Genomic DNA, 27,603 nt, shown 5'->3' on the forward strand with positions numbered 1-27,603 from the left:
CATTACGAGTGTTTCAAAAATCTTGCAGAAAGTAGTAGCAACTGTAATAAGGCGATATGAAGAACACTCATTCAGCGATTTATTTTTTTTTTGGAACAGGAGTAAGACGACCAAAAGAGAACGAGGTTGGAACTATTCCAGTTGTGAACACCATTTGGAACATGAGATCAAGGTGACAAAGCAGTAGGGGACTTCCAAGGAGAATGTGTTTAGCACAAATATTATCTATACCCCTCGAAAAAGATTTACTCATTTTTTGCGCAGAATTCATAATATCAGACAGTGAAACAATAAACGTGGGTACAGTCTTTTTTGACAATATCCGATTGAGATCACATTTAAGGGGATATTCTACTTTGGAATCAGGTTCTGAAAACTCTTTCAAAAAATGCTGTTGCCAGGCCTCAGCAGAGATATGAGCTGACGGAGCGTTTCTTTCACTCTGGTTGTGGGTCAAACTTTTCCACAGAAGAGTCGGATTACTCATTATCTTTTCTGAAAAATAAGAAAGAACAGCGGCTCCATGTTTTCGCAGTTCTTTGGAAAAATGGCGCTTTGTGGAAATCCATATTTGGTTCACTATGCCGTTCTTGGGTCTCCCGCATTCTATCCATATGCCTAGCCAAAATTTGGCCTTCAGGTGGGCTTCAACAAGGGAAGGGTTCCCGTACCAGCCCTTAACTTGTGACCCAGCACGGACTCTGGATCGAGGGACAAAGTGCGATTCCGCTTGTAGTAGCGCATGCGAAATAAGTGACGAGTACATATTTAGTTTTAGACGAATTTCAGACGTGGGAATAGGTACTGATGTTTGGAGCAAGTCAAAAGGTATTTTTATCTTCAAAAGTAGATTATCAAGCCAGTACTGATACTGAGTCAAATCGGTTTTACTCCATTCAATGATTTTGAAGGTCCATTTTGAAGGTCGATTTGCGCGCATTCGATAAAATGGTGCACTGATTCAGAACGATAGCGGTAAATGGTCAGAAACAAAAAATTCACGGAGCACATCTACTGTTAATAAGCTACTAAAAATACTACTAGATACAAGGACATGATCAAGGTTAGAAACTGATCCGGTAGTGTGAATGTACGTAAAGTCACTCGCTTTCGGTACAAGAGCACTTTCATTTAGAATCCGACTAAGCAGAAGAGCTGAACGCGAGCTTTCACTTTTGGATATATCACAATTAAAGTCCCCCATTAAAATTCAATGGAGATGAGAAGCACTAATTTTATTCATACATTTCCCCAGTTCTTTGCAGGCTAGAGCAAACTTCATTTCGGAGCAATCGTCTCTGTAGTCAGTGGGTGGGTACACATTTATTATAACAGTCTCGCCAACTCTAACTGCTAGGAAATGGTTGGAACTAGCGAACAATTCGGAGTTGATATGCCCACTTATTAGCGTGGCAAGTCCACCCGAGGGGCGCCCTCGTTTCTTAGGTTTTTTTGCTGGTACAAAATGGACCATGTGTGAGGGTAAGGCATCGAATATATTTCTACTGTCGTTAGACAGAAAGTGTTCTTGGAGACAAATAATTTCTTCGGTGAGGCAGAGCTGTTCAAGCACGGTAATTTTGGTACATAACTACCATTCATATTCCAGGAGACAAAATGCTTGTCAATATAAAATTCATTCTTCTTGGGCGTTTGAGGTCATTAACTTCGCTGACTTGTTAGATGGGCAGCTAGCGTGGTAGCATGTGTGTCGGGTGCTTGTACAGCTTAGACACCGCATCGCATTCTGACAGGGATTTTCTTTCGTTGCACCATGGTTATTTTGAGCACAATGGGCACACTTCGATACGTTTTTGCACTGGGCGGCTATGTGGCCAGATTCATGGCAGTTGTAGCAACGTTTCGGAAGAAAGACGAATTCTTGAATTCTGAAACTTTCAAAGCCCACTTTCATTGACAGTTTTGTGGCAGTATTAAGGGATTCACGACTTGGAAAATAAAGCTTGAATGTGCGTGATTTTCCACATTGTTCGGCTTTCTCACATCCAGAAACTAGACTTTGAATTACCTCTGCGTCAAGGGGTTCAGGAATCCCTTTAATCAGTCCTATGTACAAAGGGGTTTTTACTTTGGCATCGGATTCTGAATTTTTATTTTTTATCGCTAGTGCTATTTTTTCCGCCGTAGCCTTGTGAGCTACAGCCATGCGCCAACCGTTCCTTCCAGGCCTTAGTTCAACTTTGGTGGCGTCTAGAGCTTCGCCACATGCAGATTCGATAAATTTCTTTCGTTCCAGTGGTGTTTTCAAGGGTGGAGGGTTTTTTACAACGACGGAGTATGATAGCTTTTCCGGAGAGTAAAGTTCACTAGAGGGGCTGGTATGGGCAGAAACATGGAACTCACCTTTGTTAAAACGCTCTATAAAGCCGTCAAAACGACGACACATGTCGTTTACTTGAGTAGTTATACATGCATTTATCTCCTCCATACAAGCCGGGACTTCTGTAGGTTCAAAAATAACGAAGGTAGGCAAGGCACGATTTTTCTTTGCTGACTTGACAAAGAATTTGGCTATATCCAAAACATTTTCATCATCTTTCAGAGACTTGCGAAAGGGGTCCGGTAGACCAGATTTTAACAGCAACAGTTCTTTTCCACTTAGAATGTCATCTCTACTCAAGAATTCAACAGCACGGCTTACAATCGGCTGGTGTTTTATGTCAGCGAGCAGTGACCTCGACACAAAGTTCAATACCGCATTCCAAACGATATTATTTTTATCTATTTTCGCTGCTAATCAGGCCGCAGTAACCAATCCGAAAATCAGTGCATGGGTGAGCCAAGCTCGTAATCAAGCGTCAGTTAATTCAGAATAAATTATCCCACAGGGATGATTCACAATGAATGAAGAAACCTAGGAACAAGGGAAGTGTAAGGACCATATTATAATATTACAATAATATTATAATAATATATTATAATAACATATTATAATATTATAATAATAATATTACAGTTCATTTCATTATATTTGTTGCTAAAACTAGATTTGTTAGATAAATTTACATCAGTATCTCTTATCTTTATGTTTGATTATGTATTTGAATTTCTTTTGTTTTTGGTTTTATTTATTCTTTGATAGTAGTTTTTGGTTGTTTTAAGTATTAATTTCTACAGGAGTATATTTATGCTGATCTAAGTTTAATATGGCTCTTTACTTTTTTGGGGGGCACTTCTTTTTAGTAATTTATTTTTTAAATTAATCTTAAGACACTACTACAACTAACAATTTACCACACCGCCAAGCCACCCAAGGCCAACACAGCTAGCCATTCCTCCTCCCTCCCAATCTAGTCAAGGCCTGCCTAATTACAAAATTACATGTTTGTTTACTTGAACAAATCCTTATAAAACAATGATTCAGTCTTCAGGGGTTTTTTTTTCCTTTTTTTCTGCATAAATTTAGTCTTCAATCGACCATCGTAAGTGCCAAGACATCAAAAGGAATCCTTTTCAGGGGGATTTCGAGAGTAATATAACTTCATTAAAATAATACTCTATATGTATTCATGGTTTTACTATATTTTGTGTTTCTTTACATATTTCTAGTCTCTCTCTAAGGAAGAGACAGGGAAGAAATCATTCATTGGTGCCCATACTGGAAATACAGAAACAAAACGAAAACTTATACTTTTTTCGGGGATTGCTTTTCAAAAAATGTAAAAACGCAAAAATTATATGAAAACAATAGTAAATGACTGGAGGAAAGCATTCAATTGTTTAAATTATTAGAGGGCAGAGACATGCGGCCCTAAAGTCCTATTCCTCTGTAAAAATACATGTAGGTCTGAATAACGATTCTTTGAGCAAGACTGTTTTTTGCTACACCTGTATTTTTTTAGCAAGAGTTCCTGGCCATTTGAGACACATAGCCTAGCTAGATTTTGTAGCTTACCTGAAATAACGTCGCTTTAGTAAAAAAGGCTAAAAACATAATTCCTTAATTCATAAAATGCAGTCAGCAATGATTTACTTGTCTACTCTATAAACGTTGATGATTTTTGTTTTTCGATAGTTTTTTTCTCTATTCTTTAGGAAAGAGATTTCCTAAGAAATAGTCAGATTGAACTAATTTAACAGAGAAATGCTCAAAATTTTATCAGCCAACCATGTTTTCATTGATACCAGAGGGTATGAAAATTCCAAATTTGATAATTGTTACAATGAGATGGGCACTGAATTTTGTATGGATGTACGACTTTGTATCTGTAACCCTGGCGTCTGTACATTCAATTAATTTCCCTATCTGCCCTTGTGTCTCTGTCCCTTCATTTCTAAAGTATGCGTTAAGCGATTACGAGCATACTTTTGAATTAGAATGAAGATTTTGAGTGACGTTGCATGTTTTTCTTGGGCCAGGTTTCTTGTTGTACGGTGCGGATAGCTTCAAACTAACTTCTTAGTTAATCGGGAGAAGGCAAACACATTTAAATATTATTTTTGTATTTTCAACCGGAAACTAGATTAATGGGTTGCTTAGTTAAGTTTTCCCAGTCTCGGAAGATTCCTCGGCGACTAGCTTTTTTCCAGTTTCCAATCACAGATTACTGTTCAAAATTTCGTTTACACTTCAATCTGAACCTCGGTGTCATTTATTCCATACTTTTTTCTTTAGCTGTTGCAATTCTCACTTTCACTAGTTTTCTCATCAAATTCATCTGTGCTTCATTTTCATCAACCCAACCCTTATACATTTTAAATGGCCTTAAATTAGAATCAACACCTTTGTAATATATTCTTCTTCTTTTTTTTGTTAGACGTTTACCTTTTGCCTTGGCTTGCCTTTTGTCATTATGAAAACATAACACTGAACCTCTCTGTTCTTGGCAAAGGCATGGTACGCATTGATGACTTTATCCATCTCAAAATTCAGAACCCAATCATAATAAATATAATTTTCAATTTAGGGACGTTTTGATCCTTGCCATTACTTATCCTCTAACCTCATTTTTCTTTCTTCTTTATTTTGGATTTTCATTACTTCAGACAATTTACCAATGTCCTTTGATTTAGCTGTCATTATTCGTCTAGTTTTACATGATGATCCAGGTTGTAGATTTGTTAGTTTTTCAGGTGGTGGGATAAAAGCCTTTTTTTCTTCTAACGAGTTATCATTTATAGCACTTGTAGACTTTCGTTTTTTGGGTATTGTCTCATTTGATTGTCCAGGTTGTTGAATTTCACTCATTTAGAATTTGATTTGTTTGGGCTGTTCTCTTGGTCTTATCACGTTTGATAGTTCAAATGGTCCTAAAGAATCATCTCATCGCTGTCATTTTCAATTTTGGCATGTTTTGATTCTCGCCGTCGCGTATCTTTTCCCTATTTTTCTTTTTTTTTTTCATTTTGTATTTTCCTTACTTTAGACAATTCACCAATGCCCTTTGATTTAGCTCTCCTTGTTGGTCTAGTTTTACATGATGGTTCAGGTGGAAAAATTTTTAATTGTCCAGGCGGTGGGACAAAAATAATTTTTTTGGAGTGAGTTACATTTGTAACACTTGTAAACATTTGTTTCTTAGGTCTTGTCTCATTTGAAAGTCCAGGTTGTTTATTTTCACCTATTATGAATTTACTGCCAATACCCTTTGCTCTAGCCACCCTTATTGGTCTAGTCTTCAATGATGGTACAGGTTGTACACATGTTAATTGTTCAGGTAGTGGGACAAAAATTTATTTTTCTTCCAGTGAATTACCATTTATAACATTCGTAATTTTTTTTTTGGGGTCTACTTCTAGATAAGTTTTTTATACTGATATGTCTTTTCCTACCAAGTCTTTTCAGAAATATTTGACTATTGAAACAAGTCCGATTTCTAGCACCGACTGTCTACTAGGCTTCATTTTTTTTTAAGGTTTTTTGAATAGTTTTAATTGTTAGTTAAAATATATACAAATATTTTTACAATAACTGGTTTTTTGCTCTTTAAGTAATTTAACGCTCATAAGACAATTTATTGTCTTTTCATTCTAGTTCTTTTCAAAGATATCTGATCATTGAAGCGAGTCTGATTTCTAACACAGATTGTCTACTAAGCTTCAAATTTTGGGTTTTCTTTTTTAAGGATTTTAACTTGCTATAGTCCCTTTTTAAAATATATACACATATTTTTTCATTTACCATTTTTTTTTCTTTAAGCAACTTAGGCCAGAATAAAATAGGATACAAATTTTCCCATAGAATATGGAGTCGTTTTCGAGTAAAAAAAAATACATAGATACATACATATACAATCATTGCTCGTTTATAAAAATCTCATATGCATGTATAACCTAGAGTGTTCAACAGACCTAGATGCGCTGGGTGATCGACTGCGACTTCTTCTTCTTCTTCTGTATGGCTTTATTTGAATAGCATATGAGTGGCCAAATGGATCGTGACCGATGAATTCAGATTGTCTACTGGAGGAACTTCTATCTGTATCTCTGCTAAGATATCTGTTGAACATCGTTAAAGGTGCCTGGAAAATTTTAATTTGTGGAATTGAGCTAGTCTTATGTATAGCTTACGGATGACAAAATTTTGATCAAATTTGGTTCGTCCCCTTTTTTCAGTCTGTACAAAGACATTTGACTAAAATTAACTTTTGTGGCCCAACCAAGACAAAAAAATATCACAAGGACGATTCTATCTTGAAATATCAAAAAATATTTCCAAAAAAATGAACCAACCATAGACTCAGAGTTCATTCACTAATGAAGTATCGGGTTATCACAAATACTTGGTGTAGGGCTAATGTCTCCTATGCCTCGTAAATATTTAAACTTCAAGTGCAACTGATGTTTAATTGAAAGTAAACAACAATAGTAGAACTTAAAGTAGTGAGTAAGTAAGACAGCAATCGACCCTTAAGGACCAAACAAGCGGTGCTGATCTCCGTTTCGTGGCCTTTCAGCCAGCAAGTGCATTGGGGGGGTTGGGAGCCATCCATACTGTGCTTTCGCACACCCTTTCTGATTACCTTCCTCAGATTTCTCCCGGTACCCATTTAGAGCTGGATGACTCTGGCTAAGCTTACAAAGTCACGCCACTGACCCTGTCCCAAGCCAAATAACTGACTATGGCTGGGATCAAACCCATACCCTATGGACAAAGAATTCTCAAACCAGTTCGCTAACCACTTAGCCAGACATGCTTAAAACTTAAAACAAACAGAAATTATTCTGTGTATGATGGGATAGCCCCCTCCTCAACACCTGCTTTTTATGTTACAGTTTGACTGTTTGTCCCAATTTGTATGAACGACTCCTGAGACGCAAGGGTCGTTTGTTTAGAATAGGGAGTCTTTTTTAAAGTACTAAGAACATTAGCTTGGAGAATACAGTAATTAGGATGGGGCAACCCCATCATGCACGGAATACTTTATATTTGTTTTGAGTCTCAATACCCTTATATCCTCAACGCCCTTAGCGTTATTAATAGTAGCAATGCTATTAGTTACAGTATTATTAGAAGTAGTAAAAGTAAGTACTCATTCCCTTTTGGTCAGTTGAACATTCCCCTCATTATTTCATGAGAGTTTTAACTTATTATCCTAAACCATTCCTAAGATATTGGTGATACGCCCTCTTGACATCCTATGTACATATGGTTTGTTTTGACTCTGTCCAAAATCCATCAAAGAATTCATTGAAAGTTTAATCTTAATACTTTTATCATCCTTATCCTTATCTTATATGCTCCAGGGAGTAGCTTAAAACCCTTGCCCCTGGACTCTGGGGGGTTGTGTTCACCCCATAAACATTGTTAAATAATTTTGGACTATAAGCAACTAAATAGCTCTCTCATTATTTCAATTGAATTTGTTCCGGGTAAAGAGGATGTCAAGAAGAGGGGGAGGGAGGAAGTTGTTCTCCATCTCTGTTTACTTCTTAAAAGGATATTGATATATATACTTTTTATCAAATCAGTCTTCTAAGGTTCACACGAACACCCCTTCCATAAGAACCTTATATGCCCCTGGGACAAAACTTATAACCGCTACCACCAGACTTTAGGGGATTCTATCAACCTCAGAAGTCTTGTTATGTGGTTTGTCGACTATTTTGGAACAAATGGCAGATAATCACAGGGTAGAAAATCACAATGAAAATGGGAGCGGGTCAGTTGTTTTAATTTATAAAAAAATTAAACCTAAATGTAGCAAATTAAAAAAAAGTTGTTCAAAGAGGTAAATGCAGATCAAGAGGTGTGTAAAGTTGCTCAACATTCTTGTTGCGATAAGGGCTTGGAGTCCTTCAAGTGTTCAGTCCTTGTAGCAGGACATAAACCCGAGGCAAAAGATGTTAGTAAAACATATTTGGATGATTTGGCATTTATTATGGCAGGGGAGAGGGCAGAGGGCAGAGTTTCCTGAAGTCAATTTTAAGTGTTTAAAGGGTCAATATCCTATAACACTTAAGGGGATATATATTTTTGAGGGGGCTAGTGAACATTTCAAGATTAGAGTTTTAGTGTTACAGTATGATACAGAATATAAAGAGGAGGAACTGAAAGATGAAAAGAGTTTAATATATTCAGAGAGGGCTCAGTCTATTGAATCGCTGAAACACTGGTTATAGATTCTCAACGAACCTGCCAAAGACCCTGAGTCAATTTGATATTTGTTTCCTATTTAACATTATACTCGGATTTTAAGTCAAGGAAGGAAGTACACTAAACGTCATTGTTTTTCAATGTCTTTATCACCTGCTAAAATTAAAATATCACTTGAGGCACTGTAAGCGTTATGGGTACCAGTCCATGGAGACAGTTTCGGGCAGCAATGTCATCTTGCGGCTAAGAAATTTCCAGAATTCGCTTCTGCAGAGCGACATGGTGGAATTAGACATGAAGGCTGAACTCATTGATGTGTGTGAACCATCAACTTCGAATCGTGCTAAAGAACACGAAGACATTGCACTCTCTATTTCTAAGGGGCAAAGAGACTCAAGTAATACTATGCAATTGGTAGAAGGATTTGAGCCATTAGTGGAGGAAGATTTTGTAGACACAGCTGCGGTTGTACTTATTAAAACAGCTAATAAGTGAGTTTTACGGCTGCGCAATACAAATTATCCAAGGGCACTATTACCAGAAGACGAGTTGGCAATTAAAAATAAAGATATCTGCTGGGTTTTCAAGAAATAACTTGTTGAGGGTAGCAGGAATGCGACAATCCGCAACCAATATCACTTCAGTAATTATGTTTTATCAGGGGGGAATAACTTTTGGGGGGTTCACAAATAAATCTTGAATGTAAATACTAGGCAATAATACTTTTTACTGGTTTACATGCAAAATTCCAACTATGATTTGAAATTCATATTACCAGCGCTAGAACGTTTGCAGAAAGGTGAAGTTGTAGATGGCCATCGCTAGATGTGTCTTTATCTTATAACATCATACCCAAATCATCACAGAGGTTGTTGCTCTTAGAATTCAAAATAAATAACAGTTGAAAATGGTAATACGTACTTCTATAGTTTCTATCCTAAGTCTCTGAGTCAACTCATTACGAAAAAGCTACAATAATTTCCCTCCTCAAACAGCACTTTTCATATGATAAAATGTATGAATTATTAACAGGTAAGACATATTTTTTAAGAGCCAGATTTTCCTGGATATGAATTCCCTTTATCCGTTGCTAATGTCTCACTTCTGTTTGCCACGCTGGAATTACAAAGGGATGGACAATTCTTCTGCTCCAAATTTCCCCGACATTTATACTGTTGAGGAGACTGGAATACCAGGGTAGTCGTTTGAAATTGATACTGAAATACCATTAGAACTTCATAACTCGGTAGAGGATTTTGTTTTCCCACTTATAAACAGACCGGTGCTTAGGGATTCATTGAGTCCCTATAATTATCTTTGGTAGAATATGGGGATATGCACTGGCAACATTCAGAACAAAATCTTATTGCCGACCTTCATCCGAAACAGAATATTGCTGTACATCACATTTCTTTGCGGGGGACTATAGACAACGGTTTCAAGGTCACGAAAATTCGTAGACCCCTCCAGTTTGATCAGAGACCTTATATGAAGACATTTGTTGACACTTTTGTCAAGAAGCGTTCTGAAGCAAAACAAAGGTAGAAAAAGAATTCTTGAAACTCATTCTAAATTTGGTCTTTGGTAAGATTCGTAAGGGCAAGGGCAATAGGAGTCATTGTGACGTTGTAACCAACCAAAAAGGAATGTACTCGAATCATTGCAAATCTGAATTTTAAATCGCTCACTCCAATATAGTCCTAAAATATACACAAAAGAAACATATTTTTCAGTAAAATCATTTCCATTGGCAATGCTATGTTAGAAATTACAAGGAAACGCATGTTGGAATTTAATACAATTTGAGTAAGCTCCAACGTCCGAGGGAGAAACAAGCTTAAATACACATTGCAGACACCAATTTATTATTGTTAAAAGTAAAATTTTTTATTTTATTAGACAGTTTGGAAAATGAAAAGCACATTAGCTCTCGAATGGACTTCACCAGCTGTGATGAGTCCATTTACCCATAGCTAGTAAGGCGCCAGACCCCAAATAATTTGTTATTTTCAAAATACGAGACGGGGAGCGACTTAATATCCAAAGGTTTGCTTACAGGTCCGAAGGTGTAATGTGTGCAAACACATAATGAAGATATCAAACAAGTCTTCACACTAAGTAAAGGAAAATTTCAATACAAGTATTATAGGAAATATGTAGAAAATAATTTAGTTCCAAGAGCGAGTGTCATGGCAAATTGCTCTTAAAATCTAGAAACTATGCAGTCCAAGTAGAGAAGAATGCCATGTCGACCATATTAGACGAAGTCTATGTACGCACGGACGGTGTGAGGGTACTACCAAACGGTCACTATCTTACTGCAGATCGAGACATATTTGTAGATTAAATACGGCGTCTCTGTCTGGAGAAAGCTCAATAGTTGGAAGGAGGGGGGTCAGAGTAGTCTCCAGCTCAGAAATATGTGTTTTTTAGTCGTTTTCTAGTGTTTAAGTAGTGCTTTCTAGTTATAATTAATGTTTATGTGTAGGGTTTTTTACATGTTTTTATTGATTTATATTTTATTTTTTACTCAAGGTAGAAGCAATGCTTCAAAAAGTGCTCAATATTATACCATGAATTTACCATTATCGTACCCAGCCAGCATCTGCTGCCTACCGGCTGCCGTTCTGGCTGCCACGCCTTCCGACCAAGCCAGGTGGCCTCACCCAAAGGCATGCCCAAGTTTGTTTTTTTTAATGTAAATGTCTCCGAGTGCCTATTTTATGTAAGTATTTTGTTTTAAAGAATTGTACTACATTTACTTTTATTAATGAAATCATTTATTCTATTTTTGGAGTATTTATTCAACCAATTGAGGTTAGGTTCGATCAGTTGTGTTTCGATATTGGCGGAGTATGTATTAATTTAAAACTCTATTCAGATCATTTTTTTGCGGATCTTCAATGTTTGGCAAATCTAAATGTTTAACAGAAATAATTCAAATCGTGATTAAATTCTTTTAGAAAATCCAAAAAATATCTTTTTTGCTATAGTGTGTGACAAGGGCTCTATGACAAAGTAACAGCTATTGCACCAGACATAAAATTTATAAGGGGACTCGATTTGTTTTATACTGTTGAACCAAACTCGTGGTTGATTATTATGATTTAGCTTAATCCATTGAAGAATGGTCTCAGGAGATGTTACTATTATCTATGGTCCTATCTAATCATGAAAATTTGAACTCGCTTTTTCAGAAAAAGAGCATTTTGAAGATAATCTTGTTAAATTCATCAACAGTGAAACAATTTTTGATAATGAAAAAGTGATTTTGATTCAAAATGCCGTTCGATGTGCAAATAGATATATACCCTTCCGTGAAAGACCACTCAAATTAAATGTTATTAATCAAACTCAAAATTCACCTCGAGCACCACCACCACCATAAAAATAACAAGAATTATCTAAAGTTTCATCAATTTCATGTTGTAGACTGTATGCCCCATTCGTAAAATAAAAGACTCTTGACTTATTTCGCTGAAAATGAACACGTACAAATTGAGGATAATAAGAATGAAGTTATAATCAACAGCAATCCCTATAATCGAATTGATTTGGTATACGATTTGACTGCAAGTCATAAAAGATCCGAATTATTTCATAGTCATATATTTAAATTTTTAGAGTCCTCAGAGTTTTCGAAAAAGTCTTAGTGGGAAAAAACATATTTTAAAACGATTAAGGGAATATGGAGAAATATCAAATGATATATCGTGTTCTGATAGCCGGCCGAATTGTCGTGATGATTTATAGGGTATTAAAAGAAACCGTTTTTACACAATATTTAGCATGCAAAAGGGTAGCGGACACTTCATACTGCGTTTACGTTCAAAATACCTCAAATTTTGAAACGTGTTTATGAGGATATTGGTGAAGCAGGAAGTTTAAGTTTCCCCACCACATTTGCTCGAGGTAAAAATAAGCTAGCGACAGAGTATTTACAGAGTGAACACAGGTAACTTCTTCATCAAAATCATAGAGTTCGTGGTAAGCATTATCGAAAAACTAAAGCTTTTTTCTCCTTGCATATATTACAAGCTGAACTTTTGACTCTAGATGATATTCAAACGCGTCATTATAGACCGTACAAATATTTTTCACTTGCAATCAGTGTTTTAGTTGCTATGCCTATGCCCTTCTATTGCGTTCAAAAAAAGCGATCAAGTTGCTAGAGCCCAAGAAAATATCTTTGAACAAGATTCTTATCGAAAAATTCAAGCAGATCTGCGTACTGCAGTTTGTTAATCCACATGTAAAAAAGGATTGATTGAAATATAATATAATACCCTACCATAGTCAGAGTCATATATAGGCAGCATCGGGTGAACGCTTGATAAGAACAATTTGACTTTTAATTTCGAGAAAAAAAAACTACTGCTTTTATTAAAAATTTAGACAAAACCATGTTGATTTATAATCAACATTCTCATCGATCTCTGTCCAATCATAGTCCTCTTGAAGTTCATCACAGCAACAGCGATTGCCGCTGAAAATGTTCAAGATGTATAGTGACATATGAGATTAAAGTAAGATCCTTTGACTTCTCTGACGAAATTTTGGTGGCAATTTTGACTCTGATGATTACCCCTATGCTATTATACCCTACGAGGAAATAAAAACCTGCATGAGCTCTGTTGCGTTATCAACCAAAAATTGCGGGTCGACAAAAGGTTGGTTTCACATTTAGCTATTTAAAAGAACAGAGGAGAATGTACATTATCAATCCATTTAACAATGAAATAATTTTTCTTTGATTGTCGTTACTGAGGATTTACCCGAGATTCTCGGTTCTGAAGATCATGTCATTAAAGCAAAGAATTTCAGTGCAAGGATCGTATAATCTATGTGGACCATGCACCTGGCGTCTCATCGGACAATTGTATATTTCTCTATACATCCTTTGTCAACACATCGAAAGGCGGCAATTCCAATGTTCCTCTTCTACGCCATTGTAAACGAAAATCCAGTCACAAGGATATTGACCACTACAATATAAAGCACCTTCAACATATTCCAGTCAATACTTCGTAGTTGGAGCTCAGTCAGTTAACATTAAAAAGTGAATTGGGCAAACTTCTAGCAATAAAAAAAAGGGTTGACTGTGATTATAGGTCATTTTGGACCCATTCACTGAGATGGCCGATAGAAAAAATAGTTTTGTTTGTCCTGATATTGATTCCTGTGTTGCTACACTTAAACCAGGACAATTGGGTCATGGAATGGACTATAGCAGGGGTTGTTCGTCGTCAAAGTCTGTTTAGGGTCTCGGCCATTGGCTCACTAAGCTGTTTCGCTCTGCATTATCCCTGGCTAAAAAACATATTGCATCGGCTTCTGTCGATTTTTTGTATTCTACACTACATGATTGGGACACTGGGAAGGATTTGATGAAATCTCAAGAAAGTATTTAACGAAATCTCAGGTCCGGCGGGCCATCGCTTGGCGAGCAATTGAAATCACAGCAAAGTGGAAAAGGATTAAAAGGGCGAGAAACACCATCACTTATTAGTCTCAACTCAGCCCGGAAGCATAAAACATCGCTTTTGTCAAAGAAGAAAAAGAAACCAAAATTAAAACCTGTTAGAAATAAAAAAGATTACTTTTCCTACAAGTTATCCTACAACTTTCCTACAAGTTTCCAACAAGTTATAGGTTTTGTTGCTTTGGCACTTGAGAAATTAGGAGCTAGTGGAAATGATTAGAGACTGTTTGTTGTTCCTCATACAATCACGAATCAGCGAAATATTGCTACGGGTACACGTACCTATACCGACTCGTCATTTATCAATGGTGAATTCCTTCGAGATTTGCTTTGGCTTTTGTAAAAAGTGCTAGTGTCGTTGGATCATGGACAAACTCTAAATATAATTTGAATTGTGTGGACTTTCATCACTTTTATGCAAAGTAAGTCAAATTCCACTCTGCAATTTGTCCTTTGATAAATCCTACAGGACCTAATATAAATTGAGAAAGCAATCCCTAGATTACGACTCAAAATTATTATAAAATGGTACAACCAAACAAATGTTTCCAAAAACTTATGATATCATTGCGTTGGATTTGTCCGGTACTCAAGATATGAATTTTGTCCGAAAGGGTACAATACGTTTAGAGTTTACATTTGCGAAACCATCTTAGGAGAGTTTAGCATTATTCTGCCTAAATCAAATTGAAATCAGGTGAGAAATTGCCCCTGATGGCAATGTTCTATTAGACTTAGCACCATGAACACAAATCGAATAATCAATGTATTCAATTTGGATCCTTACATGGTCAGATTCAAATCCTATAGCATACTCTCGGATTTCCTAAACCATATTCAAAGCGTTGATAATGCCCTTATCATTGAACTATATAGAGGTGCATTGGCTATGCATATTTCAAACAGCGAAGAATATTGAAATTTTTATCCTCTTGTTTTACCTTATATGTTTTACGCCACTCACATCAACAACTTTCTTGAGCAAAAAAGGAAAATTTATTATTCAAAATTGGAAGCGAGCACAAGATTTATCAGCCAGAAGCAGGGAATTTCCGGAACTATTATATTTTATTTTTCGATATTTTGGATATACTTGCGACAAAAACAAAGTTGGACAAATTGTCAGGTAATAGGCATGGGGAGGGGGCTGAGTTTCCTAAAGCAAACTTCAATTATTTAAATGATCAATATCCAGTAACAATTAAGACTACACTGCGACGCCAAACTCTCAGATTTGTATGGTCTATCAAATTTTGTCAAAGCACATGATGCCATTGCAGTTTCTTACGGTCATGCCCAAAGACAGTCTGTAATACCATGTAACTGGTAGATGCAGGTGAGACATTGGGTGGAGAAGATTGTATACGCACAACCAAGACTGCACTTATTAAAAGAGCAAATGAGTCAATTTCATGGGTGCACAACGTAAATTATCCAATAATACTAATACCAGAAGACAAGTTGGCCATTAAAATAAAGATATGTGTTGGGTATGTAAGAAGAAATTTATTGAGGGTAGTGGGGGAGGGATGTTAGTTCGCAACTATGACCATTTAAGCATTCTAATTTTATCTGGAGGGAGTAACTTTCAGGGGTGGCACATAAATCGTGCAACTTAAATATTAGACAACACTGTTTTCTACTTGTTTATATGCACAATTCCAATTATGATTTAAAATTCATTTTACCAGCGTTGGCGCGTTAGCAGAAAAGTGAAGCTGTAGATGGCGCATGGGTAGATGGCTCTTTTTCTTATAATACCATACTCAAATCATCTGAAAAGCTGCTAGTCCTAGATCTCCTATGGAAAAAATAGATAATTGTCACACTTGCTTGAATAAATTCCTATATTCCTATAGTTTCTCCCCAAATCCCTAAGTCAGAAGACTCAAGCAAAGAAAAGCGACGATTTTAATAGTCACCCCCTCATTATACAGCGCTTTCCAGATGATAGCATTATGATTTATTAACGGGTGAGGCATATACCCGTATAAATACTACAACTCCACCTCAAGACTACGTGAGAAGAAATTGCCATCCATCAAAGCGTTTTATTCTTCACTTCACGATCGTTAATACACCACTGCCGACTATGAATTTGGTTAAAAAAAAAATTGAGCAAACGTAAGGAGTAAAAATGAAGAGGATTTTAGCAAAATTTACTTGACAAGTGATGTATTGATGTTATTGGATATTGTCTGAAAAAAAACAAGGATAAAATCTATCAGGAATTTGGGTTGGATTAGGGTTATCATTTTTCCACTCCTCATCTGGTGATGGATTGACTTCTAAGAAATCAGTAAATAAGAAATTTGTCTTACCACCGATATGGATCAGCATCTTTTTGTAGAGAGCTTAATGAGGGGGGGGATATTTTCCACGGGGATCGTATCTTGGAAACTGATCCGACTGGAAAACGCATTGGTAAAAAGTCGAATGTAGATTTTCTGTATATGAATTCCCTTTATCCGTCATTAGTGCCTCACTACTATTTAACGTGTGGTAATTACAAATCCAGTTCTAGTTTCAAAAATTGTAGGGAGGTATATGGACTAACAACAAGTCCTTTCACCTCTTTAACGTCTTCTCCAGAAAAACTAGCCACTGGAAGCGCTATTCTCCTCCAGTCTGCAAACAATGAATATATGCAATTATGAACAATAATACACTGTTATTGATTGTGGGAAGTGCCAGTACCTGAGCTATCTGTCCCCAGTAGTTTAAGGCCACTAGGCCAACCGGTACCAATCGTCCTACTCATTCCCGCTCTTTTCTGCACAATCAAAAACTATGGATAAATCACGTCCTTTTGAAAATTGACTTATTCAAGCTTTAATATTTATTAAACAATATTTCTCTTCTTTAAGGTATCAATTGCTGCCTTAAATATCTAACGATCAATTTCCCATGGCAGGTTAGAATCCAGGATAGCTGTATAAGTATTTGGAATCTTAGCCAAGGAGCAGAAACACTTAAGAGCAACAGTCTCCTCACTCTGAGCCTGGCAATCAAATAATATATGCTGGATTGTTTCCTCTGCTGAAAAGCAGATTCAGCTTAAAGGGAATGATGTAACTTCCAATTAGATAACAAGCTATTTAGAAGTAGGGCACCTGATTTCCGCCGGTAATATAGCACTGTATTTAATCTTGTATGAGATGGAGATAACATTAATTTACTGTGATTAACTTTGGATTTTTGCCTGATAATATCTCGTGAATCGAGGTCAGAGGAAGGACTAGGAAATAACACGGAAGCCTTTGCTGCAAGAGAATCAGCCATATCAGTATATTTTATGCCTTTATGACAAGGAACATGTTGAAAATATACTTCATTTTCTTTGATCTTAAGATTAAGAAGCTGTCTTCTAATATTATATAAATCCTTGTCATTAGCAATTCTATTAATATTTTGGATCAATGGTAATGCTGATTTAGAGTCGGAGAGACAGAGTATATTTTCAGATTCCATGTTATAATTTATAAGTGCATCCAAGGCCAGGCGGATGGCACATAATTCAGCAGACAAGATGGAAGATCTCAATGGGAGAGGAGAATAGATGTTCAAATTCAGGGATGGGATACATGCTCCTGCTCCAGCTCTTTTCCTCTGGACAGATTCATCTGTATATATTTTTCTATAGTTGGGGTAAGCCTTTGAGATGCGTTTAGCAAAAATAGTCTGAATCTCGTAATTAGGAATCAAATCTTTACTAATAGAGATAAGTTCTACTTGACAGCTTGGAGGACTCATTTCCCATGGGGGGGGGACTTAGTAAAGGGATATGCATAAAGCGAATGTTGATTCCAGTTTGGGGCCTCCAGTTGAGACTGATTCCGTGATGAATGGGCATTGGGACAGGCTGACTTCTCAGCAAAGGTATGTGCATATACAGCATGCTTGGCTCCATAAGCCTGGATTTGCGAGAAATATTTTATCCGTAGACTGGATGCTCTTTCACTTAATGACACCAATCCCAACAGTATTCTTAACTTTGACAGAGGAGTATGCTTATGCACACCCAAAGCTATTCGAATAGCAGAATTTTGTAAAGATTCAAGGATTTTGAATGAGGATGGAGGACGAGCTGAAAAAATTTGAATCCTATATTCTATATTCAAACGAATATATAATTTGTAAAAATCCAAAATAATTTTTGGGTGACATCCCCACTTACTTCCAGCAAGTTTCTTTAGAATACAAAGTCTCTGAATAATCAGAGTTTTCAAAGAATTAATATGTTCATGCCACTGCATTTTAGAATCCATTAATAAATCAAGTAACTTCACTGAATTGTAATATGGGATCTCCATTGAGAAAATTGTCAGTGGATTAGGAGGATCTGCAGTACCATTAGTAAATATAATGGCTTTAGTTTTACTGATTGAGATTGGGAAGCCAAATGCTAAAGAGAATCTCTGGACTAAACTTATATCCTGTTGAATAAGGCTTTGAAGAAGGCCAATATCCCTTCCCGACTTCCAAATAATCAAATCATCTGCATAAAGGCCAAATGATGCATGAGATACTTGAAATTCAGAAACATACAAGTTGAAAAGAAGAGGGCTCAATAATGCACCTTGAGGAAGTCCTCTCGTAATGGGACATTGCTCACCTCTAGACTGATCTACTTGAACGTAAAAATATCTATCAGTTAGAAAATACTTTGTCAAACTTATAAAAGAATACAGGAAGTCAAGATTTATTAGGATTTCAAATAATTTATTGTGAACTGCAGTCGGTGGCTCACAAATGGCTTGACAATCCTAGTGCTTCAAATTTCCCTGGTATTGCCATCATTAAGAAGAATGGACCACAAGGATGGATTTTTGAAATTGATGACACAATACCTTTGGAAATTCATGGCTCGATAAAGGAGTTTGTTTCTTCGTGCATAAATAGACCAGTGATTAAGAACTCTTTGAATCCACATAATATTTATTTGCTAGAGGATGGGGATAAGCACTAGACACCTTCAAAACCAAAACGTATTGCCAACCTTGATCCGAAACAGAATATTGTTGTTCATCATGTTTCTTTGCGATGAATGGTAGACAACAGTTTAAAGGTCACATAGATCCATAGAGCCCTCTAGTTTGATCAACAACCATACATGAAAACTCTTATTGAGATGTTTATCAGTTAATGCTCAAAAGCGAAAACCAGGTCGAAAAAGAAATCTATAGGCTCATTTTAAATTCAGTCTTCGGTAAGATGTGCGAGGGTGTATGAAATAGAAGTTGATGTGACGTTGTAACCAAGCCAAAAAAATGTGCTGGAATCATAGCCGATCTCACATTCACATTATTCACCATCATAGACTCCAATATGGTCCTTTTGCGGAAAAAAGGAAATGTCATTTTAAATAAAAATATTGCTGCTGGCAGGTCAATTACATACATCTCCAAGAAACTCATGTTGTCAGTCTTTTACAATGTGTGAAAGCTCTAATGGCCGAGGGAGGTGGAAGTTCAAGCGTATTATGGAGACGCTGATGCACTCCTGTTAAAAATTTAAATTGATAACTTATTAAATGATTGTGAAAATGGTAGGCACATTATATCTTCAATGGACTTTACCAATTGGGATGAGTCCATTTATCCGGTGCTAGGGAAGTGTCAGGCCCCAAATCAACTATTATTGTGACAAGGAGCGACTTGATATCCCATGGTGTGCTTGCAGGTCCGAAAGGTTAGTAATCAAGAACATTCTGAGTCATCAGACATCTCTAGTCCTCAGTTTTATAGACAATGAACAAGCGTTTGATTGAGCTTACAGAAGAACTTTAGCGAAGGTTTTATCCCTGTATGGTGTATCATACAAATACATTAAAACTATTACCGCTAGGTACGAGGATGACACTGCTGTGGTTAAGGTAGAAAATGAGTTTAGTAGCTTTTTTCATATTAACTCGGGAGTTATATGGATCGTATTTGTTTCTTATTAGTGTGGATCATTTTGATCGACTTTGTCTTAAGAAGCACAGAAAAGGCAATGGGAGAAAACGAAATCCAATGGGGAACTGAAACTTTCCTGGACTAGATTATGCTGAAGATTTTAGCATCCTAGATGAGAGTGTAGGCAAAATACATTATCAGTAACCAGTTCAAGTTACTAGAATATGTTTGAAAATTAATTTTAAGAAGACTATGTCCCTAAGGCTAGGAATAAGCGAGTATAAAAAGGTCACGTTGGGTAGCGAAAAGATCCACGAAGTTGACAGCTTCACTTACCTTGGTAGTGTTATTAATGAAGACGGTGAGGGCAGTGAAGATGTTAAAATTAGAATACTCAAAGCTCATGGTATTTTTCCACAGTTGTGAAATGTTTGAAAAAGTAGGAAGATACGTCTACAAACCAAGATTAGAATATTGGAAGCGACAGTGATGACGGTGGTCGAATGTTGTTCTGAAATATAGGAAAATTTGCTAGATGTTTTCCAAAGAAATTGCCAAGGATTGTTTTCGGTACCCAACTAGCTGACCGTGCTTTAAACAGTAGGCAGTACGGAAAGTGTGGCTCAAACCTGCTTTCTAGGGTTATTATGAGAGTAAGGTTGAAATATCTAGGGCTTGTTTTACGGATGAAGGATGAAAGATTGCAAAAGATCGTCCTTTTTAGCCAACCATCTAGGGCTAAATGGAAGGTAGGTCGTCCTCGGTTTGATTGGGAGGATGTCGTAAGGAAAGATTTCAGGGATATAAGAACTTTCTGGAAGGATCAAAAGAGGGAGGCATCTACTGGGATAAAAAAGGAGCATGAGTAGCGGTGTTGACCTCAAGCGACTTAGTGCTGCGGTGAGTTGTTAGTAGTAGTAGTAGTAGTAGCATACAAACAGTGGGCCTTTATCTTGTTCAAAATCCCCCTTGAAATTTCTTAAATAGTAGGAAATCTTGTCTTATGTTTTCCCACCTAGGATGATTTGGTTTTGTTCAATGTCTCCCTAAAAAATTCCTGAAAGTAATCGCAAGTAAAACTAGTCGCAATCGCAAGCAGTTTCAGTCAGAGTTACAGTTGCAGTTGTAATTGAATTGAAAGTTTCCAGCTTATACCCTTACCTTTTCTAAAATATTGCAGATACACCTTTTAGATAATTCTGATGCAGCTAATGTCTTTTGAATTAGCTCCAACACACACTTCAACATTCCGGGAAATTTTACCGTGATACCCTTAGCCTTTTCTAGCACACCAAGGATCCAACATTCTCCCCTGTCTCAATGATACATCCCAGATGTAAAAGATTAACAAATAGCATCGTTTACATTCCTAGCCCTGTGGGCTGTGGGGGATGCCATCCCCTGGAGGCACAGATATTAGACCTTTTGACTAGTTTGAACCAAATGACAATTTAAAATTTCGAACACTGTTGAGGAGAGGAAGCACCTTAAAACCCCAAAGAGGGAAAGGGGTGGTTTCCCCTCCAATCACTCTTCAATATCCCCTCAGTATACGTTGAAAGTTTGAACTTAATACCCTCAGCCGTTCCTTAAATGTTGTTGATATTCCCTTTTGACAACCAGCAAGCATATCATTGGTTTCAATTCTGTTGAGCATCCCTTTCAACATTTCCTCGTTTAACCCTAATGTTCCAAGTATTTTTAGATATCCCAGATCAATATGCCCTCTTTTTCCAATTGAAAAAAACCTTACGTGTTAACAATGAGAACTTAGGAAAGTGTTATTAACAAAGATGATGTCAATGCGAGATTTGAAAATTTACATAACATTCTCGTGAGAAATTATACGGATTGTCGTTGCGAAAAACTTAGAAAAAAATACTGGAGGAAAAAATCCATCCATCAGGCCGTGGGTAAGTCACATACTGCTCCAGTGTACAAATAAGAAACATAGCTATGCATTAACTACATAAATTACAAATACAAACGCTAGATAAATATTAGAAATGTAAAAGATGCCTTCGAGTAGTTTTACATACAGCTAAGTGAGATAAAATTCTCAGGAAAATAGTTGAAAAGTGGAAAGAGCTCTCGAAAAATAAGGAAGGTTGTTTTCTCCATACTGCGTCCATGCAGCTCTCCACCTGCACTCGAATTGAAATGAATTGTAGATAGGGAAACTCTAATGGGATCAGATAATGTTACAAATGCTTTGGGAGTCATTTTTATGGAGGTCAGCAATAAAACACGAGATTTTGTCGGAATTCCTGCTGCAAGTTTTAAAGATTACATCAATCCAGTATGCACTAACTCAATTGCAGTCGCACCAGTCTCTTCTTCTGAAATTCTGCTAATCATGCAAAATCTAAAAGGCATTTCGGCCCCTAGTTTCGACTGATTACACACCAAAATGCTAATTACAGTTGCCCCTTCAATCATAGACCCTCTTACTTACTTAATAAATTTATCCTTGCAAAAAGGTACTTTCCCAGAACTACTAAAAAATCTAGAATATTTCCAGTGCATTGTCGAATACATCTGGCTAATTAAAGGCCTATCTTTATTCTTTCATTTTTTTCTAGAATTTCTATTAAAACTTTGAAGAAGCAACTATTCCAATTTCTGGAGAGGAAAAGGTCCTTAATAATCGCCAGCTTATGTTCCTACCAGGGCACTCCACCCAAGATGCAATACCTGCATTGATCTTGTGGATAAACAAACCTGTGTATTCTGGTATATTAACTTCAGAGGTTCTTGTTGACATTAGAAAAGTATTTCAAAGTATATACCATTCAATTCTTCTTGGGAAACTAAAATATATTGGAATAAGACGCATTGCTATGGATTGGTTTAGATCTTATTCAAGGAACCCCAGGGTTTATAATGGAAAAAATCCTTGAAGCGATGTACTCATTAACTGTAGTGTCCCCAAGGGCTCAGTATTAGGACCATTGCTGTTCCTGATCCACGATAACAAATACTGTGCCGAGTAATGAACCCAGTGCACAAAAATATTCGCTGCTATAATTTATGTTACAATAAATATTTTTCCCACCCAAGATAAGAATGATGAGCTCGCTGCTTTTGCTGATGATACCACACTTGGCTGCTGTGAAACAGATAAGACAGCGATGATGTCCAAACTGAGGGATGTTCTGGAGGAGGTATATTTCTTGATGGATGCCAACCAACTTGTTATTAATGTAAAATCTTGCGTTTTACAAGTTTCCCGGGTCGGGGGTATTCATTCAGAGATACATGGTATCCAAACATCCATAGGTCTGATCAGTCGACTCAAAAAGTGCTTTGCAAAATGCGTAGGGATCCTTTTTGGTGAAAATTTGCTGTTCATGCATCATGTCCAAGCCCCAATTAAAGTATTGCGAAATGATCTGATAATCGACTTTTAAATCTCAAATCCGGAATGTGAATTTGACCAACAAATACATGTCTGATTTTAATTCGGAAAATGAGGAGCACTTTTAATTGGAGTCACTACATCAACTAACCTTTTTGGCTTTTGTATTTAAATTTTTAGGAGCTGAACTGCGATATTCATTTAAGACATTATTTCAACGTACCTCTGACTAGCATAATCAGCATACCCACTCATCTCCGAACCTGCACATACCCATAATCCCGACTGGCGATCAAATTTTGCTCCAAATACAGCAGAGACAAAGAATCAAACCCAAAAAGAGCTGCGAGGAGGAGCTCCCTTGCGTCATTTACAATAAAGATCACTTATTAGCATTAAAATACAATATTTTTCTGTCTTTTTTATACTTTATTTTTTATTTGCCCTTCATCTTCTTATTTTTTGTGATGGAGTGGTATCCCCTAGGACTGGGAGCGGGAGGGTATTTGATTATGTTTATTGATTGATGATAGATATGATCGTGTCTGAGAGCAGGAGTGATGACCACTCTGAGTATTTCTATCTAAAAATATAAATATTGTGATTCTCGGCATCCAGGAATGGATGTAGATGTTTTTAAGAATGTACTTTATTTATTTTTATTTTGTCTATAAGCCCCATTGGTTGAATGGGCAGCTCACATAACTTACAATCTTTGCCCCAGACTGTGTGCGTGTGTGTGTGGGGGGGGGGGTCAAACCTATAGATGTAATAACTTGACTTTTGGATTATTTTGAACCAAATGGTTATCTTAAAACTTGATCCGATGCATTTGAAAAAAAGAGCATGAAAGGGAGTCTGGTTGCCCTCCGATCACTTTTTAATATTAAAAATGATACTTGAACTCTCCATTTCCAATCAAACTCCCCTTCAAAGTTTACACAACTACCCTTTTCATACGAAGTGCCTCTGGGGAAAAAATGAAATAAATTAAATGCTTTCAGCTCTTTATAACAAAAGACGCTATTGTGTTGCCTCTGATAAAGGTTTTGCAATGGTACACTAGTTCAAGTCGTGTTAGATGTGGACGACTTGCATACGGCATTCAAAATGTATTAAATAAAGAATAAAGTTTTAGTTAAGCAAATTAGCTTTTTTTGAAACCGTCTTTAAGGAACGGGTCATCCATTTTCTTGAAGCAAAACTCTTCTCGGCACATGCCATTTCAAAAGTGTAAGGGGATTGATCACTGCTAATTTGCAAAATAATTGATAGCAAAGGAACAAATCTAAAGTATTTCTTTAATATTTTACCTAGCCCAGGAAACATAAAACCCAGTTTAAAAAAAGATTCAAATTTGTGTCCCTATTTTTGGCAAAAACAAGTTTTTATGTAAAGATAAGAAATTTAACTACTGGAGAGACATCATTAAAGAAATTTTGTTGGTAGCCTTGAGGAAAAAAAAAAGCTAGAGGGATCAGTGGCCCTTTATGTGACCCCGATCATATAGAACAATTACAAGGGTATGCAAAGGGTAAAAGTGATAGCTATTGACCCCGATACCAGGCGTCGGAGATGGCAAGCGACTATAGCATGTTAGACCAAAAGTTGGCACTTGAAATGATCTTGGTTAATTAAAAAGAAATTTAATTCATCATCTAAGATTCTACTTCTGTGGTACCTTGCCGGAAGTATAGCAGAAAGATGAGAGATATTGGAATTCGCTTCGAATATTGTAACCTAGCATCTGCAGCCAAGATGAATTCCTCCAAAAAATATTTACCGACGACCTTTACATTCCAGGAGCAGGCACGCTTGAAATTTTCACAGTTCAAAAATATATGGCTTTTGAAACTGAGAAACCTGCTACCGCCTCAAGTGACAAGAGATAGCGATCTACAAAATTTTGAAGAAAGCCTCCTTGAATGACACTGTGTTCAAACAAAACTTCGAGCGGACATAGTATTCTGTAGTAAAGTGGCATAAACCTATGGAAAATCGTCCTCTTATCCCAAGATACACAACCCCATAAGTTCCAGGAGGTTCTTAGAACTTTCCTGCAAAGGTGAAAGAAGGGGTACACTCCTCCAAATATTCTTGTTCTCATGCCCCATTCGTCCATAGCGCTTGACCCATAACTTTCAAGCCAATCGGAGAAATAAAACCTACCTGCTTTTCTACTAAAATATTGACAGCAGAAGGTGTGTTGGAGGGGACAAGGTCCCACTTGCCTCTCAAATCATACATATTTAAGATCCTCATATGATTCCGAATCAAGAAAGATGGCAAAAGCGTACCTTGCTGTTACAAAAGGTGGCAGTAAGGGTGGTGTTGGTAAAACCAAGGGTTAGTTGTTCTTCTGATCAAATGCATTCGAAATTCTTGCTTGGTTTTGGTTCAAACACGGTACAACAAACCCACCTTTCTACTAAAAATTGACAATGGTGTTGTAGGTTAAGCAGTATTTGAGGGACCGCCAGCCAATTTTGTTCTTCAGTCATGACGGTTAAATATACTTCGATAATTTCAGTAAAAACTTACTTTTTACTTTTTACACAAATTTCTGCTGAAACTTCGACAGTGATGAGGGAAGTGAGCTGGAGGGGTCACGATCCTGTTCCACCAGCGCCAACTACAGTGTTTGAATGGATTTTGCAGGTCTCAATGCGGTGTCAGATTTTGGCTAAGACGAGCCCAATGATTCAATTGGTGAAATCATAAAAGCAAAAACCCTTCTTCTTAGCATAAACTTTTTGTGTTTAAAAATTGGCGGTGGAAAATGAGGAGATTTGGATTGTTCAGGGGCCCATGGGCCCAACCTTTAGCCTTTAGCTATATATATATTTAAATTCTTTGCATAATTCAAGTTTTAAAAAGATAGGTCCCGTTCACCTTGCCCACTGTCTATGAAGAAGAAGAAGCCAATTGCATAATTTGTGGCTCTTGCCCTTAGGACTACGTGGGTCATATCCCCTCTCTTAAAGGCATATTTTTTGGACCTTTTGATCATTATGAGTGAAACCGCTTAATCTGAAGCCATCATAAGCTATGGGAAATCTTAGGGGGAAACGGGCCCCAGAGGGCAACCTGTTCCCCCCAAATTTTTCAAATCCTTAAAAATGACACTGGAACTTTCCATTACAAACATAATGAGACCTTCCCCCTTGTATCCCTGGCCATGCAGCCTTTCGAGGGGGAATAAGTGTATTGAGATGCAATTTTGAATTGTATTTTGTATTGTCTTGTATTTAATAATAATAAACTTCTTTCCCTTCTCTTCCCGTGTTTCCATGACCGTCTTTTCTATAGGAATTGGCAAGGGAAAAAAATTGACACATGAGAGACACGTCACTTATTTCTTAGTACACATCACTGCAATGACACTGATGGCAACGAAATCTTAATAAAACCACCAGAATAAAAACAAATGGAATCATCTTACTTTTAGAGGCCTACTGAGAGATCCTTTAATAAATATAGCATTAGAACTGGTGATTAAAATAATCTCCTTTCTTGGGAACAAACTACTTCAAAGCGCATTACTCAGACTTCCCTGACGTACTTGATGTGATTCCTTTTGAAAATGCTAAATAGTCTCTTTGACATTTCAAGCTGAACAGCTTCTATAATTCTAAGCGCGAGCCCATCTTATCGAAAATTTCATTTTTATTTTAAAGTAACCGACAGAAGAGGGTCTCCTAAATTTTGCTTAGAAAACGACAGGCAAGTATCCAGAATATCGCAACTGAAATCAACGAAGGTACCACAAAAGTACCTCCACATAAGTTTTCTACAATTAATTTCTGGCTTTTACGTACATTCGGAAAATACACAAATCGAATTTCACAAGTTTAGAGGCTTCAAAGGCAAAAATTTTCCTATTTGAAAATCTCCCTACATGATAATTAAAATAAAAAAACTTAAAAAGAGTCTAAAGTATATTTATACTCGAAAGTCTACGGAATTCAGCAATGCCTTTTTTAAAAGTCAATATTGAATATTCTGTAAATTAAAGATTTGTATGTGCATTTTTTTTCTTCTTTCTTTTTGTTGTGCTCGTTTACAACTTAAATAAGTTTGATCGTTGCCATTTCCGGAGGGGATCCCAAAAACTGAAGACTAGCCGAACTGCCACATATTTTACACAAATGCAACGAAGTTTGACTAAAATTAAAATATGAGGCTGTCATGACATGAAAACTATTTCTTAAACAATTATGAAATATGGTATGACCACCTCACGTTTTTATTCTTAATCTTATAAAGATTACATATCTGTAGATCATATGGAACTCAGCAGCACTGCCTA

General features: G+C 36.7%; 1 protein-coding gene across 1 annotated transcript in view; it reads right to left on the reverse strand.

Moving 5' to 3' along the window:
- LOC136025765 (uncharacterized) overlaps positions 1 to 26,764 on the reverse strand; it is a 92,077-nt gene extending 65,313 nt beyond the window's left edge. The window contains exons 1-2 of the mRNA XM_065701751.1: positions 26,737 to 26,764; positions 6,313 to 6,482 (exon numbers count right to left, since the gene is read on the reverse strand). Of these exons, the coding sequence (XP_065557823.1) occupies positions 6,313 to 6,470 (158 nt within the window). The 5' untranslated portion in view covers positions 6,471 to 6,482; positions 26,737 to 26,764. The remainder of the gene's footprint in view (positions 1 to 6,312; positions 6,483 to 26,736) is intronic.
- Between the last annotated feature and the right edge of the window lie 839 nt (positions 26,765 to 27,603).

The sequence above is a fragment of the Artemia franciscana genome, chromosome 4 (genome assembly GCF_032884065.1).
Source record: "Artemia franciscana chromosome 4, ASM3288406v1, whole genome shotgun sequence".
Classification (NCBI taxonomy): domain Eukaryota; kingdom Metazoa; phylum Arthropoda; class Branchiopoda; order Anostraca; family Artemiidae; genus Artemia; species Artemia franciscana.